Raw genomic sequence first — 19102 nt, 5'->3', positions numbered from 1 at the left:
TCTAGTAACATGTCGTGACTTAAACATAAGAACATATTATGGCTAAGGCTACAGTTATACACGTCGTAATAATAATATTAAACACCCTGTCTGCTGACAGTCATCAACTCTTCTCTCTAGTTATCCTTGACCAGATGTACCCTGTAGAAACTCATAAGCATGCCTAAGCATTTAACAGTCTAACTAGACATCCTATCTCCACTAAACATTTCTAATACATAAAGTATCTAACCTTTTTCTATCTGACTAAAAATACCTAACAATATTAAATAAATGAATGAATGGATGGTATTAATGTGTGTGCTGACATGAGTACTGTTACATGCCTGTAAGATGGGGGTTCTGAGACTCCCTCATATTTGGGTTATACATTATAAACTCTAGTCTATAACTGTAAGGTTTAGTATTACAGCCATGTTACTCAGCAGTAGCCTATGTACAGTAAGACAGATATTTAATTTCAGTTTGTAAAAGAAACACACAGACCACAGCTCCACAGTGCTGTTTAGTGCCATACATTTGCATACTGCTTAAAGAAAAACTCATTTTGGACTATTATAGTTTCATTATAATTGTAATGTGGTAAGAGAAATAGCTTAAGCCAGAATTTGAAAATTAATAATCTAATGTGATACATCTTGGTAAGAGCTGTGAATGTGAAACCAAAACTGTTAAAACCGCAGGGGGATAAACATACAGAGGATAGGCTGTAGTAGAGCTTAGCTGTGTGTACCGCTCAGGTCAGTACTAAAAGGTTAGGTAACCTACTGTATGTCCAGGGTTCTTTGCTACAGCAGCCAGCCATTCAGCCACAGAGGTGTCAGTAAGCTCTGTTTTCCTGGCCACCAGCCACAACCAGTCATGTTCAACCAGGCCTTGCTGGATTGGCTCCAGCCAGCCATGTGAGAGACAGACAGAGGGCGTCGCTAGGCCATCTGCTGTGAAGTGATTGGTTGGAAGTGTCTCACCACTCAACCCTCTCTCTGCATGTACATCATTCTGATGATGGAGGCCTCTGGGGGTCTGAGAGTCCTATTGTGGGCCTCACTGTGAAAATCCTGACCACCAAGACAGATCAGTGTAAAGATATTTACACAAGAATAATACACTTTATTTGTTTCTCAGGGTATCTGCAGGTCTTGAAAAGACTTAAAAACCATTGATTGAAAACTTTAAGGTATTAAATATTTTTCCAGTCTGCCATTGGCAGTATTGTTATCTCTTGAGAGACTACATGCAATAAGCAGTAAAAAAAAGAATCCCTGAACTTGGTTATAGAAAAGATGGCTGAGATGGATTTCATTGTACACCCTGTCTTTGAAGTGATTGTTTGAACCTTTGGCTGAACTGAAATCAGCCTATCTTGATCAAGCTTTATAGCTACAGTTTGTATGCTACAGTACCATGTGATAAAAGTGTGCTGTTACTAAAGCCTGAAAAAACAGTGAAAAGGCCTGCTGAATCTGGGTCAATACATTTTGATATAAAGTATCAGACAATGCCTGCAGATAGCTGCAAGTGTGTGATCTGCTCATTTGCTCATCAGCAGTATGCCCTGTGAGTGCCCCTGTCAGGCTAATGGCTTATTACCAGAACACAGCTGCTCATGTTTTTTCTTCCTTTCAGGAAAACTACAAGATGGTGCCTGTTTCAACTGCACAGCGCTCAGGCTCTGCAGTCAACAGTAAGCACATTTAATGTGGGGCTTGTACAGTGTCTGCAGTTCTTGAAAACATTTGAAAGTAACTAGCAGTATGTTATATAAAAGTCCTTAAAATATGAGGCCTGTATTATAATATAACATGTTAAAACAGCTTCAGATTAAGGGGTTTTAAAGCATTGTTGTTTCATGTTTGCTGCTTTTATGTTCAGAACCAGCCTCAAATCGAACCTTATTGAAGCTTTAGGAGCTCTGTGCCCCAGGTTTTGTCTTGAATTGAACCTGTGGAGCATTTTTCTGATGCCTTCTAGTTGATTTTGCTAATTTCAACTGACTGACTTGTGCTTAGCCACTGTTGCATGCTAACACAACACCTTTACTTTTCTCAGCACTGACATCAATTGAAAATTATTGTCTTTAAAGCTTTGTGGTTTATTGATTGTTTAAATGTTTTGTTCATTTCAGTAGAAATTTTAAAAGATTTCACATGCTGAAATCTGCAGACACATTTTTTTCATCTATTCAGAATTTTTGGGGTGGTTTAATAATTTGTTTGATACAACAGCATTTGAGGGTAATTTTTTAACCATGTAAATACATTATGTTCATATATTTGCCAAGAATAACCAGTGACCTGGCTGCCAAGCTGTTTTCATTTTGTACACCAATGATTTTAAATTTTGTTGTGTTTTTTGAGTTAAGACAATTGTCTTAATGTCAGTATTTTAATTTTAAAACTGTACTTTTGTGTATGGTCTAAGAGTCAGACTGAACTTTGTATTCTGAATCTCTTTGCTCAGGTGTTTCTTTAGACTTGATCAGCCTCAACTTGGTAGTTTGGCCCAAGTCTCATCATTCAGTCCGTCCTTCCCCTTGTCAGGCAGCTATGTGAGCCAGAGCCTGGACTCACCTCGGCTCTACTGGGCCTCCCTTTCACCATATCCTGCGATCACGACAGGGGCCCAGTGGACGACGGCACGACCTCAGGACATCTCTGGTGTCAGGTGGATACACACGTCGAGGAGGAGATGGGATGACTCAAAGGTGGAGAAGTCACTACGTTCATTAAAGGACAAGAAGAAGCTAGAGGAAGGAGGGCCGGTGTACAGCCCAGTGCTGGATGCACAACCTGTAAGAAGAACGCTCCGGCAGTGGGTTGTGGATGAAGTCAAGCACTACTACCACGGCTTCAGGCTGCTGTGGATTGACACCACCATTGCAGGACGCATGCTGTGGAGAGTGCTGAACGGACATGCCCTGTCCCGCCGTGAGAGGAGACAGGTGAGGCATGTAGGGGAGGACAGAGGAGAACACTGTAGTATGAAAGGTTTTCTCTGGACCTCTTTGTGTGATGATGTACGTGAAGACCACAAGGCGTCATGCTGGCTCCTGCATTTTTGTGACTGATGTCCCAGTACAACCACAGTGATCTGCTGTTGACCAGCTCTACTGGAGTATTGGGTTTTATTAGATTATAGTCAGACAGCTTAGACATTTTGTTCTATAATGTTTAATCGACATCTTCTCAAACCTAATGGGATCAATTAGAGAAATTGGCTGCCTGCTGAGTGTGTACTCGCTTGGTGCTTAGCAGATTGTGCTGCTTGATTAAAGCTCTTTAGGAAGAAGCTTTATGTGTTCCAGCTTTGATTAGACAATGCCTCATTTAACTGTAGTTTCACACAATGTTCACACTTAGCACAAGCTTCCCATTGTTGCTTCTACGGTAGCGGATTGCCACAACACAGCAAATGATGAAGATGTGACTGCTATATGATGAAATATCTTGTTAATATATATATATAATGTTGCTTGGCTGAAACATATTAAAATAGTAAAAAAGTGAGATCTTTCTGGGCTATGCAGCTATTACATAAGAAGGCTATAATTGATCTTTAGCTAATGATATGTGGATAACCTAAGTTTTACAATCACTAATTAAAACCAGATGCAAGGATTTTCAGTTAACTAGACTGGAAGCAGAAGTTAAAATTCAGCTAGCAGTAACATAATAAAACATATAGGACAGATGTCTCTCATATTTTTTAACCTAATCTACTGCTTGCTCTGGAGTCATGGCAGCCAGCTGTCTGACATTCAGGGAGGCTGTCTGGAATCAGGCTCACTGCAGTAATCTGGTGCAGGTGCTGGCACACAGATGTCATTTGAGGGAGGATGAGCAGGTCAGCACAGGACACACTTACTGTTCCCACATCCCTCAGTGGTACAGGAAGGTACTTTTATGCTGCGTTCCCACTGTCAGAACCTAATGATACCCCAAAACCTCACTTAACCATCACCAAGCGTAGCCTCCAGGGTTGACCTAGACCGTCCTGCTTTGTTTTTATCACAGTATTTTCTCTCTGTCAGACTCTATTTAGAGTAGGGAGGGGCTGCACCGCTCACACATGCTGTCAGTTGTGTGTTTACACACCATGCCTGTGATGCTAATGCTTGGGGTGTGAAGATGCGGACATTTAACCAATCACCAATGACTGCAACACACACGCAAACCCTCCCCCCTTGCATTCCTGGTACTTGATTTTAGTACCGCCTCCTGACAGGAACCAAAATGTAGCTCCAGGAATGCACCTCCAACGAGAGCGCACCGTAGTAGAAACAAATGCAGAACCTGTGACGAGCGTTACTCAGATCAACATATTTCAGTATGTTCCTATAATGGAAAGTCCCCTTTAGTGTGAATGCTTCTCTTCAAGGTGTGAAATAATGAGCATCTGTTGTGGTTGACTGGGCCTCTGCTGCCCTTGTCTGGGAGTCTAATGTCCCCCTTTGCTTTGATTGAATTACTTGTATGCTGTGTCTAACACTGCCAAGAGCTCTCTCGCCAAGCTGGCCCCACATTCACTGGTTCAGTTGATTAAACTGAACAGGTGGAAAAGAGCAGTGTTGGGCAACTTTGAAAGCATAGCTTTGCAATTCACCAATTACCTCACAGTGGAAGAAGTTGAACTACAGCAAAGCTACCCTACTGAGAAATGTTGTTTGTTTAACTGAAGCTGCTTAGTAGTTCCGACTACTCAGTAAAAATTGATCATACTGACAATGTACGTCTGATTCAAAATTATAACAATATAATAAAAAAAAACACATTTAAATACATATAAAGTCATGTACCAGCAAAAAATACCACTTAAGTTTATTGCAAAAAGTGGCCACTTGTTCACAGGTCATGGAAAGTAAAAATGTAAAATGATATAAAATAGAAAATCACAAAATATTTATGAATGGAAAGGTATAATTTTGGCATTCAGAATGGTTTGAATCATTGCTCTGTCAATTGACTAAATGATTCAGGTCTAGAAATAATCAGGATAAAAATCTAGCATGATATTAACTGACCCACCCAGTTATAAAAGGAGCTACAATGCAGAAATGGTGTAGGTAATAATTAATTGTGCTTTGGGAATATTAATGGCAAATTGATTCACAGCATCCAACTTGATCAGTATTACCTCTAGCCAAAATAAGAGTTTAAAATACAATAAATTAAATTTCTCTCACAATAACAGCAATACGTGTCTGATGCAACAGTGACTGAAGTCAAGTGCCGGGGTACTCGGTGGACAGGTCACCAGTCTAACTCGAACATGTAAAACAGAAATTCATTTTGCTAGTTTTTGACTGCAGTTTGCTTGGAACTATTCAACTGGTCAATGGAGCTTTGTTATACAATAACTGAACATCAAACAATAAACCGTTTAGTTATCTCTGAGCCCTACAGTACGTTCAAAATGTACCATATTCAGTGTTATTAAGCTGAAAGAACTGAGGACCTAAAGCTTCATTGCACTGCCAAAGCTGATGATGGCCATAGTTTCCCTCTATTAAACCCACACCACCACACCATCTGCACCTCTTCAAATGCAGCTGACTCCCTGGGAGCACATGTCGAAAGACCATCTACACCCCATTCCTCTAACCTGGACTGGCTTTGCCTCCTTAATCTCCTCCTTTCATATTCACGTACAATACTCAAGCCTCTGTTTAAGGCTCCTTCTATTTTAATCTCTCACCCCCTCCTCCCCTCTTTGATGTGGAACTCTGGGAGATGATATACATGTCAATGGGCATACGGACAAAGGCCTTTTCACTCAGGCTGGCCTAAATCCTTCACCCTACTGGTCCACTGACATGCAGGTGGAAAGGCTGGAGAAAGAAGGACTCGTGTTTTGGCCTTCTCCCCTCAGGCCCATTTCTGTAGATGGCTGGTTGGGATTGTGTCCCGGTGCGGCCAGTAGACCACGGCTGGACAGCTGTACAATGAAGCAGACTAGTGTGGGCCTAACACTTCTATACTCTGAGGATTGTTCAGGTCTGTGCTGACAAATGTGCTTCTTGTTGGCTCAAGTGGACAGTTTTTGAGCCATGTGAGGCAGAATGTTCACTTTGGTCTGCAGCTCCATGAGAATACTGCACTGATGAATTAGGAGGTTTCTGTATAGACACAGGGTTAAAAGTGCTGACTGTTGAAGCCATGAGACAAAGGAAGAGGAGGTAAACATTTTCACATGGTTCCCTGTTGTCTTTTCTTGTTGCTACTGCTCTCTGCTGGAGCTATGGTGGAATTGAATAGTACATGTAGGCCCAATTGTTACATGTTTTGAAAAGGCACTGAAAACCTAAAGAGAAGCAGTCATGATTTGGTTTATCAGATCAAGTACCAAGTGCACGTTGACATCAGTTTATCAATGCCAACTGTGGACATGTAAGTGAATCTCCACAGTTCCTCAAGACAGATTCCTTCACACTATCAAGCTTTCATGTCCAGCATTTCATGAGGTTGATTCTAACGCCAGCTTTCATAAAATTTCTCTCCAGTTCCTCAGAACATGTGCAGATGTCTTCAGACTTGTTCCCTTCCTGGTGTTTATCATCGTCCCTTTCATGGAATTCCTGCTTCCGGTAGCTCTGAAACTCTTCCCCAGCATGCTGCCGTCCACATTCGAGACTCAGTCAAAGAAGGTAATTAAGGCCATTTTACTTGGACTGATAATATAATAACATCTGAATCCTCATCCATGAAATGAACTTCCAGCCATGATCTTGATGTCAGTGAAGCTGCAGTCTCATCCTGAAAAGGGTTCATCCTAATTACACTTTAATCCATAGCATAACAGGATCGGTGATCTGTTGTTTCATACTGTTACTAGTGCTTATGATTGTGTAGTGTAAATTCCCTTGTTCTAAATGTCAGTTCTCTTCTTTATATTCACACATTATATATAGTACTGGCAGTAGATTATAAATATACTGTATCTAGTTTCATTACATATCTTATAGTGTTCTTGAAAACTGCTCTGCAGAATGTTCAACTCATCATTCACACTGTTTTGAATTTGTAAACTGCTGTTTTAGGAGGAGAGGTTGAAAAAGGAGCTGAGGGTCAAACTGGAGATGGCCAAGTTCTTGCAGGACACCATCGAAGAGATCGCTCTGAGGAACAAAGCTGCCCAAGGAGACGTGACGGAGGAGTTCTCCACCTTCTTCCAGAAGGTGGGTGTTTGCTGAGAGAAACTGGCTCAGTTCTGTCCTCTGCTGGTGGAAGTAATGGGAACATGGTTGTCTGGTGTGCTGTACCAAGTAAAATGATTCAAAATGAGGCCATAAATAAAAAATATGAAGGTTATGGTTTTTTATACACTGTATGTTTTATCATGTTACACATTTTACCTACATCTTTCTAAATACACACTTGGAATCAAGCAGTAATAAGGAAGAAGGTCTTAACAGCTTGTCTCACTTTGTGTTAATGTGTAAACTAATGATACATTCACATATCTGGATTTACACTGAAGAACAGAACGTTAGCTGCACTAGGCACATTTATATCCTAGTTGGTTAATTGACCATTTAAGAACTTGTAGAAATGAAAGAACATCTTAAAAAAACTATGACAGTCTGTTATATCTACCAGAGGTAATAATAAGAGCAGGACAAAGGAGGAAGAAGCCCAGCATTCACTCACTGCTGTTTCATAGATTTTGTTGATACATTTAGGTCCTTCTACTCATGATAAATGATAATGTAGCTCCCAGACTTTTAGCAGACCTCCACTGTTCAGAATGATGTACCTTCTTTATCTTTGCAGATCCGGGACTCAGGGGAGCGTCCCAGTAACGAGCAGATCATGAAATTCTCCAAACTGTTTGAGGATGAGCTGACTCTGGACAACCTGACCCGCCCTCAGCTGGTTGCTCTGTGTCGTCTCCTGGAGCTTCAGTCCATTGGGACCAATAACTTCCTCCGCTTCCAGCTCATCATGAAGCTGAGGACCATCCGCGCTGATGACAAGGTGTGAAGCTTTTTTTAAAGTTCTAGTAGATGTCCTCTTGAAATGATCAATTTCCTCTTATCATTATCAAAACTGAGCAGACAGATGCACTTCATAAAGAGACAAATCTGAAAGTTGGCCAGCGGTAGTAGGTACAACACTCATGACTTGCAATTTAACTTCCTCTTTACATTTTGTTTATTTGACCCTTTTGACACAATTTAAATGAAAGATGGATGAACTCTGCTCTGTTTGTCCAGCTGATAGCTGAAGAGGGTGTAGAGAGTCTGAGCGTGAACGAAGTACAGGCAGCCTGTCGCGTCAGAGGGATGAGATCTCTCGGAGTCACAGAAGAACGTCTGAGAGAGCAGCTCAGCCAGGTAACAGCAAATGGCAACCGGAAACAGGGATGGAGGATATTTTCAGAATTTAACCCTTAGGCACACGTACATGACAGTTTCCTCAGTTACAGAACATAGATAGGACTTATAATGTTACTGTCTTACTATGTCTAATTATTGTTTTATTCCATTTTTGTGCCGTTTTACCTCCACCTACGAGGGTATGTTTTTACTGCCCTTTGTTTGATCGTTTGTTCACAGCATAACTCAAAAAGTTGTGAATTGTTCTTGATGAAATGTTTTGGAGAGGAAGGGTATGGCCCACAGACTAATCCATTGGATTCTTCACTTCAAATAGGGCCAGTTTTAATATTTTTGCTTCTAACTCCATGCACAGTGCCTAGAATGGTTGGACAAACATTACACGATAATATCCACACAAGATCCACCACACACCAAAGTCTGATCTGGATCCGAGTAATATTCCAGGTCTCCTGATCCAGAATGTTCACATTTATAGGGCTCATGGAAAACTGGCTTCTATGAGACACCAAATAACGATGGGTGCTTGACTTATTTTTGCGTTGGCTCTGATGCCCTGTGCCAATATCCCCTCTCATGTTTCTGTTGTTTGTAGTGGCTGGAGCTGCATCTGAATCAGCAGATCCCCACCTCTCTGCTGCTGCTGTCTCGAGCCATGTACCTCCCTGACACCCTGTCTCCTGCCGACCAGCTGAAGACCACGCTGCAGACACTTCCTGAGATGGTGGTATGTTAACACAGCGGGGAAAGTGTTTTATTAAAGAATTTAAAAAAAGACTAGAATTTGATCACTTGTGGACATAAGCTTTAGCATTTATTCTTATTTTAGTTCTGACAGTGTGTAGCCTGTGTTTGTATTCTTCACAAAAAGTCTCAAAGTCCAATAAATCCACCGTTGAATAGGTCACTACTATATTGTGCTTAATTCCTTTCCCTCCCCTCTAGACGAAGGAGGCCCAGCTGATGGCAGCAGAGATGGAGCTCTCCAAAGTGGACAATAAGACCAAGCTGGAGGCGACACTGCAGGAGGAGGCAGCCATACGCCAGGACAACAAGGAAAGGGAGCTGGAGAGGCTGGCTGACGCTGCAGAGAAAACCGCCAGGGTAACGAGTCTCCCGTTGATTTATTTGACAAAAAAAGTGGACGGTTTCAAGCTTAGGGCCAGGTAACATTTGAGTAAGTAATGGGAACCATTAGTTAAAACAGTTTGATACCTTGACACTGGCAAATGTCATTGTGACATAAAGAGGAAAGTTTTACCTTTGACAAGTAAAATACAAAGGAAATCTTGCTTTAGGAAATTTGGTACTGAATGATAGAATACAGTCAGAAGTCAGACAGGACGCCTGCTTCCACACCAGTGTACTTGTGAACATTTTAACTAGAGATGTGAAACGTTTCCATAAGTCACACGAAATCATTTTAAATGATGCATTAGCATTTAATCTGTCAGTATGGAAGAGGAACAGGAATTACTGAAACAAATTTTAAAAGAAGGTGGCTTTACAATGGAAACCTCCACACTCAGTTATTAAAATAAGTTTCCCTGACATTAATTTGGAGCTGTTGGCAGCAGGTGTGATTACTATGATTCTGCACTGAGCTTCTAATTGTATATTACTGTTGTTTTGATATTACAGTATGTCCTCTTGATGTTAATGTGGTCTGTTGTATTGGCTTGTGTTTTCCTTTTGCTTTGTTTACATACAAATAATAAAAACAGTTCATCACAAAGAAGTTTTCCATCAGGGTGATGTGCTCCAGACCACAGGACTGACTTCTTTCACGTCCTTGTTTAGACCCATTGTTCTTAGTGTGTCTGATCAGTCGCCCCATCACTGTCTTCTGCAGGAGGGCGAGTTGGAGCTGGAAGCTGAGAGGGTGAAGCACAGCGAGGCGGAGCCAGCGTTGTCCAAGGTTGATGTGGCCGCTCACTCAGAGACTCTGAGGGATACGGCACCTGTCGCTGAAGGAATCAAGGTAACGTGTCTAAACGCATGGTTGATGAAACCAGTAGAGGCTGAATAGTAAATTACACTTTGGATACAGTTGTCTTTTTACATTTTACTGCAATTTCAACATTGAAGTTTGTGGTTTCAGGTTCAGCTCTGGTGTAGTACTTTCTTTGTGGCATTCAGTTTTGTCATTCACTTTTTAACTAACACAGACTTGATGTCATACACAACCCCTGACCAGCACATAACATGACTGTTTGATATTTTGTGTGGACACATTCTCATCTTTTTTATTTACTACACTGTGGTTTCTGTGTCACTCACTTGTTTCCATCTTCTCATTTCATCACTTCTGCATCTTCTCCACCTTTTTGAACAGTGGCAGGCCTTTCTGCACTTTCCGGGTTACTTAATCTCCTCCCAAATTACCCTCATTTATCCCGGTTTATCCCCACACACACAATCCCAGTCCCCTTAATTGCATCCATGTTTCTCTCACTTGTATCTTTTCCTTTTATCTTAGTCCCACTTTGTAAAATGCGAGGAAAAGATACAAGCAAAACTGTGAGGAGAGAGGGATTGAGGAAACACGATTAAATACCTGGTCGATTGAGGATCGATCGTGTAAGAGACTTGGGATGCACTCAGAGCACCTGGTCTTTGACTGAGATGTGGATTAAAGAGAACTGGCATCTGCTTTAACCTTTTCAGACTGCAAGTAGATCTGAGGTTCCGTAGGAGTATGAGCATAATCCAGGTTACAAGAAATAGCCCCAAAATGCGAGGTTTTGTGGGCATAACGAGATGAATGTTGACACCAGACAAACCACAAATGCTCATGTTTTGCTTTGTGTGTCCTTCGTGGCTAGGAGGAGCAAGCGCTGTTAGTTGTTGCAAGGATTGCAGACAAATCACAGACAAGTTTCAAGGATTAAATAATATTTTCTTTTTTGACCAGAAACCGATATTTATCTTTTAGCTATTTAATCCTGAAATATCAGTTCCTGCCTTTTAGAATAAGACAAAGTTCAGTATGGACAAACCATGGCATCCCTGGCCAGCAAATACAAGAGTTTCCCTATGTATTATAGAACATTCCACTTCTCTGGTGCTCTGAATTGGCTAAACAAATGGTAAATTGTTACAAATTCAGTTTGTCCCATCTGCATATGGACTTTTCCTTCTCTTTCCGTCGCTGATCCTTCCAGGCAGCGTCACTGACTGAACCTTTCCTTCCCTAACTCACAGCCTGTGTAGCTCCACACAGTTCCCTCCATCATCTGGTGTTGTTGGGTTACTAGTCCTCCTGGAGCTTCCCTCTTTTTAGCGAATGACCTATTCTCAAAGTAACCGTGGTGCACAGTGATACATCCAGTTTGAGGGGGAAAGCAAAAATGTTTCATGTTAAACAATGCCTCTAAAGTTTTCATGCACATGGTGAATACTCTGGCATTTTGAAGCAAATCTATTTAACTGTATGTTTCTGTTTCAGGGCGAGGAGATCACTAAAGAAGAGATTGACTTGTTGAGCGATGCCTGCTCAAAGCTGAAGGGGCAGAAGAAGCTGTTGACTCTGGAGAAAGAAGAGCTGGAAGAACTGAAAGATGATGTTCAGGAATACAATGAGGTGCCTTGTTCAAACAGTAATTACTGGACACACATAAGAGCTTTATTGCCATTTAAATCAAAGGTTTATGGGTAATTTCAAATTGCACAAAGAAATATGTTATGTGTGCTTTTGCAGGACTGAATGAAAGCAGGTTATTACTTTGTATCCAAGTGCTGTATGTATTTTCACCATATTTTGTGTGATCTCCAGGATCTGGAGGAGATAAAGAAGGAACTTTCTAAGACTGGACAGGAGAAGGCTTTAGAGGAGTCGAAGGCGAGCCAGCGTCTGTCTAAGAGAGTGAACCGTATGATCGGTCGCATCGACAAGATCATCGGGGAACTGGAGACGGACAAGGCCGTCCTGGATGGACAGATGGACAGCGGAAGCACTCCACCTGTTGGGTAAGAGCTCAATAAGGTGTTTTATAGCTAAAATATGCTCTGTCGAGGCTCAGAATAGTGTCATAGATCTTAAAAATATATGGATAAAGACAACTCAGAGTGGTGATCTGAAAATCCTTGGTAAGTTCAGTTTGCCTTTCAGGAGTTGCTGCCACTTTAGAAATAGTTTAAAACACACTAACTATAATGTTGATGAGATGAAGGGAGCTGTGCTAAGACGCCAGGACCTTGGGCACTGATATCAGCCTCGTGTGTGTGTGTGTGTGTGTGTGTATGTGTGTGTGTACACAGTGCCGACTTAGCTTTGCAGTCTTCTAACACTGTCAGATGCCACCATCACTAACCCCAGTGACATGGCTTCAGGACATTTATCACATCTCGCTCTGGAGCCACAGAAGGCTGTGTAGAGCTTTTCACACACCTGTAATCAGACTTGATGTGTGATAAGTGGCGGAAACAAAGGTTCAGAGATGGAGTCAGGATAGATTTTACTTAGCTTAGCATAAAAATTGGAAGCAGGGGGAATCAGCTAGTCTGAGTCTGTCTAAAGTTTAAAAATGCCAACACCTCAATATATTCAATAACAAGGATCAATCTCAGAATGAAAGCAAATACACATATTCCCCAAACATGTTGAGCTTTGATGTGTCTCTTGGCTTTGCACCATTTCACTGGCTGTGGCGTTGGTGCCTGTCAAGGGCAGCAAGCTGCTGAAAGAGGATCATGCAAAGGCAACTCTTTGGCACCAAGGACAGTCAATGTTAGCACGACTGAAAGGGACTTCCTGTCAGGAAAACAAACATCTGAACAAAGAACCAGTGCTGCCGTTTCATAATTCACTTGTCTATGATGCAACTACTGCACATAGTGCTTGCTGCCTGTTTCCAAAGCGCTTTGATTTCTCTGAACCTGTTGCCGATGTATCATTTATGTTAACGCTCCATGACACATACCCATGTGTCTTTGAAGTTACTTTGGATTTTAATCATCATCACTTTCACTGTAAAATGATGGTGGAGATAAAGCAAGGGACAAAAGGTTACCCAGAAAAAAGTGTTTGCAATTGTCAAACCAAATCCAGGTCTTTATTTATTTAAAATGGTACAGATTATTCTTTACTAAATACAGTGATGCCACACGGTAAGATAAACTGAACTGTAAGCTGCCATTTGCTTGCCAGTGCTAACATTGCATCATTGTTGAACAGCTGCTGAAACTGCTCTAAAGAATCACGTCATTCCTCAGGCATAGACTCCATTTCTGCTCCCCACACAAACACTGATGAGACATTACAACAAAAGGCTCCCTTCTTTCCAGCTCCCATTTACAGCCCCTAAAAGGTTCTTTCTCACAGTTCTCTTAAGACAAGGGGATAGTTTTGGCTTCAGGATGGATCCAGCAAAGCATTAAGCAAAACAAAATTTTACCTAACCAAGAATATAAAGCACAAAAAATAGCCTTAATTAAACCAATTAAACTTAGAAAGGGCAAACAAAATAGCAAACCCCTATCCCTACCAGAAATCCCAGGGCTGTAAATGTCTGAGCAACACACGCTCTGCAGCAGGCTGAACAACAATCGTTGCTTGTTGACTGACAGGAGCAGACAGAGTGGTCCATGTGAACGAGCCTTTACTCAGTCCACTGTAAAGCAGCTTTAAATTCAGTATTTATCGGCCTTAAAGGTGTCAGTAAAATTGAAGTGTGTTCCATTGCATTTCAGCATAAATAAAGGTTTAACTTAACCTGTCCTGAATAAAAAGTTAAACCTAAAATCCAGTTTGATCAGTGTGAGCTGGGGACCTTGAATGCAGCAGGTCGACCTCAGATTTCTCCACCACATTTTACGTCCTGTCAAACCTGGTAATCGTTTCCTGTATCAGTGTGTTCTACGCCTACAGAGAGAACCTAGTCAGCATCAATGAGCTGATCGGCATCATGCGGCAGATCCAGAATATTCCAGAGCACAAGCTGCAGCGCATCGCCGATGCTCTCGATGACAACAAGGACGGGAAGATCGACATCAACGATGTCATCAAGGTACGTTTAACAGGATGATCTTCTCTGAGGATGATACAAATTGTTAGATGGTTAAAGGACAATGTGTATCACCCTTTTATTAAAACGTGCAATAAAATCTGGAGTGTTGGTTGTTATTGTTCTCAGCCTGCTTCTCTTCCACTCTTCACACAACTGATGCACTACTTTATGGACTCATTGTGGCTGAGTGTAATATTGCTGGTCATAACAGAGACAGCGCAAGATCCAAAGGCTTGTTTTTATTATCAGCTAATATAAAGCCAAAGATGATGATTCTGTGATTATATACAACTAAGAAAACATCAGATTTGTACACTCAAGTAGCTGGAATCACTGAGTGTTCAGCATTTTGTGGCAGTTAAATGATTAATCAGTTATCAAAATGGCTACATTTGAATATTTTTGTTAATCAGTGAATGATTTCAGTTGGGACGATAGCTCCAAGCTGCCAGAAGACGTCAGTTCTCAGTGTTTTTGTAACAAAAGTCCACATTGTAAGATTTTTTCAAAGTGACAGATTTCTTCATCGGTAATGTCTGAAGGAGTTTTTTCTGCCCCGCGTTTTCCCAGGTGGTGGAACTGATCGACAAGGAGGACGTCGACATCTCCACCTCTCAGGTGGCTGACATCATGGTGATGCTGCAGAAAGAGGAGAAGCTGATGGAGAAGGAAAAGACCAAAGAGAAGGCTGAAAAGGAGCAGGCAGCCACGTTCACCAGCTAACTCCTGCTCCGCAAGAGACACAGGGTATATGTAGAAAGGCTGTCGAGAGGTTTGTGACTGAAAACCATCTGGACAAGTTGAGAACGAGTCACAAGGTAACGGCTGCTTTCTCCAAATGTCACATTTCACTGATAAATTCAGCCCCTACGACTTCTTGGAAAGTGAACAACATGGCTTGTTGCCTTTGAACTGCACAGAATGTAGAAGAAACCAGTGCTCCTGTTTTATATGTTGCTATTTGGTTTGGTGTAATTTAGTTTTAAATTTATCACATTGACATGAAAACATGGTCATTCTCTCAACTTGGCAAAGGGGAAAAGTGATCAGAAATGATATATGAGAGAAATAATTTGAGGTTTGAGGTGAATTGTGTTGCTTTTCCATTCATTCACATTATCATCTCTCAGAAACGAGAGATCGATTCTGAATTTTGCACAGTCAAAATCATCATCCATCGTTCCACTCAGTTTCTTTTCCTCTTACAATTTGTTTTGCCCGCGTTTAGCCAAAGTTGCACAGTGGCACGTTTAATAACAGATTCAGATTATTCCTAAAAAAAAATAAACTGACTTGACACAAACATTCAGTTGTTGCTTTGAACTGAAGTTGAGTTTTTATTAGTCTCTATTTCAGAAAACAGTTGTCAGTTGTTTGGGTTGTCTGGTCAGAGGATGATGTTAGCTGGTTCATCTTGTGCAGGTGAGTAGTAGGATAATCATGGTAACCTTAACCATAGTGCCCTTCTCCTGAAGCAGATATTGGGGATTATATACTGTGGTATATTTATTTTTGAGTATTTTACATTCTTTTCACTTGGTATAATTTAGCTTTTGGCCTGACTTCAGTTGAATCAGGTTTATCCAGGGTCCTGGTTTTGTTTTCAGATTGTGATGTCTGACCAACACGTGTTGCCTTTGGTTTATAATGAAACAAAGAGAAAATCTCAGATTCTCACCCCTTAGAAATTGGAACCATCTGACCTTCAGTTTATGCCTGATAATGATGAATTTTGAATTTTCTGTCAATTCAGCTCTAATTTTTCCTGCTGTTGGTCAGTGTGAGGAGCTGCTATTTACTGACATTTGAAATCTTAAAATAATCTGAGAATTAACATGAATGAATTGTTATGAAACAAGAAAAAAAACTCAACTTTACAGCTAAACTGACCTTTGTAATGGATTTATAGCCAAAGTCTGGTTTTTAAGACATTAACTTCTGTAGTATATCACATAACAGGCTTAGCGAGAAGAACTGGGGCTATTTAATGGCTATAACCAATTTCACCATAACTTTGCACTTTCAAGACAGATCTGGGCTTCATAAGATAAAAATAAGATGTCTGTCAAGGGTGCCAAGTTGGACGTGTTGCTTGCAGGGTGAGCCCACAGTACAGGGCTGAGCCAATGAGAAGCTCTGGTCACAGTGAACCCTCCAGTATTTCCCCACTGTCACTAGAGAGGAGCTGAGGTGTAAATGTAAATGGGGATGATAGGTGCTGCTTGAGACACTCCATTTAATCTGTGTGTGGATGAATAAGAACTTGATCATCTTCCATCAGGCACTGTGCCAGTTCAGACACTCCCTGGCGGAGTGAGGGCTCCGCTTTGCCTGGGACCAGTCAGACTGATGGGTGCAGGGTAAACACTCGGCCCATACATGGGCCAAACCCAGCTGCAGCGGACGGTTGTGTTTAGCTTAGAGATGCTCTGGCGGGACATGGCATGCTGTCTGTGGTGTAAATCAGCAGCCTGTGTAAACATGTCAGAGCCACAGTGTGACAACCCCTCAGTAACACTGGGCAGGAGAGAGTGGTGTTCGTTTCCCTACGCTTGACAGATCAGACTCAGGGGCACCCTGTGCACATTAGCTGCCCTGCCACTGCTTCAAGGCATGGGCGGGTCAAAGGTTTAAGGTGGAAAAGTGACATATACCAGGAAAAGTGAGGCTGATGGAGCTCGATACTGGCTGAGTACAGTGCAGTGTTATCTGGTGAGTGAAATATTTGCAGTCTCACAATCCTGGCAGATTCCTTTGTGATGTATGCTGTTTATTTTTGGCACTACTGCATTATGATACTGGGTGAGAGTGTTGTGCTCTACAATGTACTAAAAAAAAAAAAAAGATATTTAAGGCAATAAGTCATTTATGCATCATATACCTATTTGAATTTTCCTTTTCTTTTTTTTCTGAGGAGGAACAAGTGTTTACTTTGTAATTATGTAATTTAGAAAAGAAATGTAGTCCACAAGTCCTCAGAAAGAAAGTGAGGGCGTGTTCTCGTTATCAGGCTGATATTTGATTATTTGCTAGTTAAGAGTTGATTCTTGAATGGCCTTCTGGTGGACAGATGCACGCGCTCTTTTCCTTTTTGTAATTATTTTGCACCAGCCCTTTTTATTACTAGAGGAATGCTAAGCTCTGTAGACTAAGTAAAAAAAGGTGTTTCTCTTATAGTGGCCAAAAGTTGGACAGTTTAGTTGTGACACGGCAGCTGGAGACCGGAAGCAGGACAAGGAAACATGTGAGTCAGTTGTCATTGAGCACAGGTACAGACCTGAAGAAGCGCTGACAGGTGTAGGAAACTACATTTCACTGCATTTAATTAGTAGTGAAGTCACTATCATCATCATTCTCACACTATTATATACAGAAAACCTGTTGTTCTAAAGATGTGTTCACACGGTAAGCAGCTGGCATTTATTTGCCCCAAACAGCCAATGTACTAGATATTAGCTGTTAACAAAAAATGGATTGATTGCGTGGGAGTGTATCTTTGGTTCTGTTTCCCTCCAGTCGCCTTCTGTGGCTTTTGCTCAAGTTGGAACATTTACAAGTCAAATGGGTGCGACACAGATGTGTCATTTTGTGTCTTTCATTGACCTTTAATATTCTCACGCTGTCAGAAAATACAGTAACGATCAATCTGACTTATTCACATTTCAGTGTACAAACGAGGGTTTTATGCCCGTCAGCACAGTGTTTACCTCGGCAGCTCCCGGTGGTGATGAACCAACCACCACCTTCAATGCTAATGTCGCTAGTAGTCGAGTGCTACGTCACACAGTTTGGCAGCCAGGATCAGTGTGTACAATACTAAACCCAAAACAGACTTCTCAGATTTATTCCAGATAAAAATAGGAATCGAGTGTTGATGTTGAACAATAGAAACAGAAATCAGGAAAAATCTCCACTCAGTTTGAAAAGCTGCTTGTATTTACTGAAATCATCTTGAAAGTTAAAAATATGACTCTTTGAATGAATAGAATATATAGGATACTGGAGTTTCTTTTGAGATAATTGTCATGTTATTTATTTATTTTATCAAGAAATTTGACATTTTTCCAAAGGTTTTTTATTTTCTATTTTTTAGGTGTTGTACAGGAAATGACCGGGTTCTGGATTTGGTTTTAATGCAACCCGAATCTCAAGTGCATGAACAGCATCGCTTTTTTTTTTAAACACAGATCAAGTGTTCATGTAAAGAAACATCATTTGTAGAATGAATCGTTAAGTGTTGAATAAACCACGGATGATCCTGGAAACCTTTTCTTTGATGTGGTTTGATTTAGCTTCTCATCATTATGTCTTATTGTCCCCATGGCTCATCACTTCACTTCCACGCAGCCATTTTTGGGTTGTGTGTCACCTCTGATTTCTTCCCCGGAGCCATTTTGTGTTATTTATTTCACCCCAAACCCTCATTCCTCAGTTGTTACTAGCTTCACCACACAGAGCCTTCGTCCTCTGCTGCCGGGACACAACCAGACCTTTTGTTTCCAGCGGCAGTTTCAGTGTCAGAGGTTAATTTAACAGACTGCAGGAGGAGGATACATCAACGCATAAAAGACATAAGATCTTACTTAACAGGCAGATACCAGGAAATCATGAGTTGGACTAAGATTTTATGTACAAGCTACTGCAGTCCTCTATTATTTCTTTGTCATTGTGTTTTGTTGACTCATACCAGTCTATGTGGAGTATGTAAACGCCCACCAACAGAGGCCTAAAGACGTAGAATCTAACATGCTGAAAGCTG

The 19102-nt window shown here is 41.2% G+C and overlaps 1 protein-coding gene across 2 annotated transcripts in view; it reads left to right on the top strand.

The window, feature by feature from the left end:
* letm1 (leucine zipper-EF-hand containing transmembrane protein 1) overlaps positions 1–17162 on the top strand; it is an 18887-nt gene extending 1725 nt beyond the window's left edge. Inside the window, exons 2-14 of one of the 2 annotated variants that reach the window (XM_020604201.1) lie at positions 1627–1684; positions 2461–2941; positions 6500–6643; positions 7037–7174; positions 7770–7973; positions 8213–8332; positions 8931–9062; positions 9281–9439; positions 10188–10316; positions 11784–11918; positions 12111–12304; positions 14187–14343; positions 14914–17162. In XM_020604201.1, coding sequence (XP_020459857.1) covers positions 1627–1684; positions 2461–2941; positions 6500–6643; positions 7037–7174; positions 7770–7973; positions 8213–8332; positions 8931–9062; positions 9281–9439; positions 10188–10316; positions 11784–11918; positions 12111–12304; positions 14187–14343; positions 14914–15066 — 2204 coding nt within the window. In that variant the 3' untranslated portion in view covers positions 15067–17162. The remainder of the gene's footprint in view (positions 1–1626; positions 1685–2460; positions 2942–6499; positions 6644–7036; positions 7175–7769; positions 7974–8212; positions 8333–8930; positions 9063–9280; positions 9440–10187; positions 10317–11783; positions 11919–12110; positions 12305–14186; positions 14344–14913) is intronic. The other variant, XM_020604202.1, reaches the window with a different exon arrangement.
* The last annotated feature ends 1940 nt before the right edge of the window (positions 17163–19102 follow it).

This window comes from Monopterus albus, unplaced genomic scaffold (assembly GCF_001952655.1).
Source record: "Monopterus albus unplaced genomic scaffold, M_albus_1.0 scaffold64.1, whole genome shotgun sequence".
Taxonomy (NCBI): domain Eukaryota; kingdom Metazoa; phylum Chordata; class Actinopteri; order Synbranchiformes; family Synbranchidae; genus Monopterus; species Monopterus albus.
The sequence above is the reverse complement of the archived record's forward strand: the minus strand, read 5'-3'. Positions and strand labels throughout refer to the sequence as shown.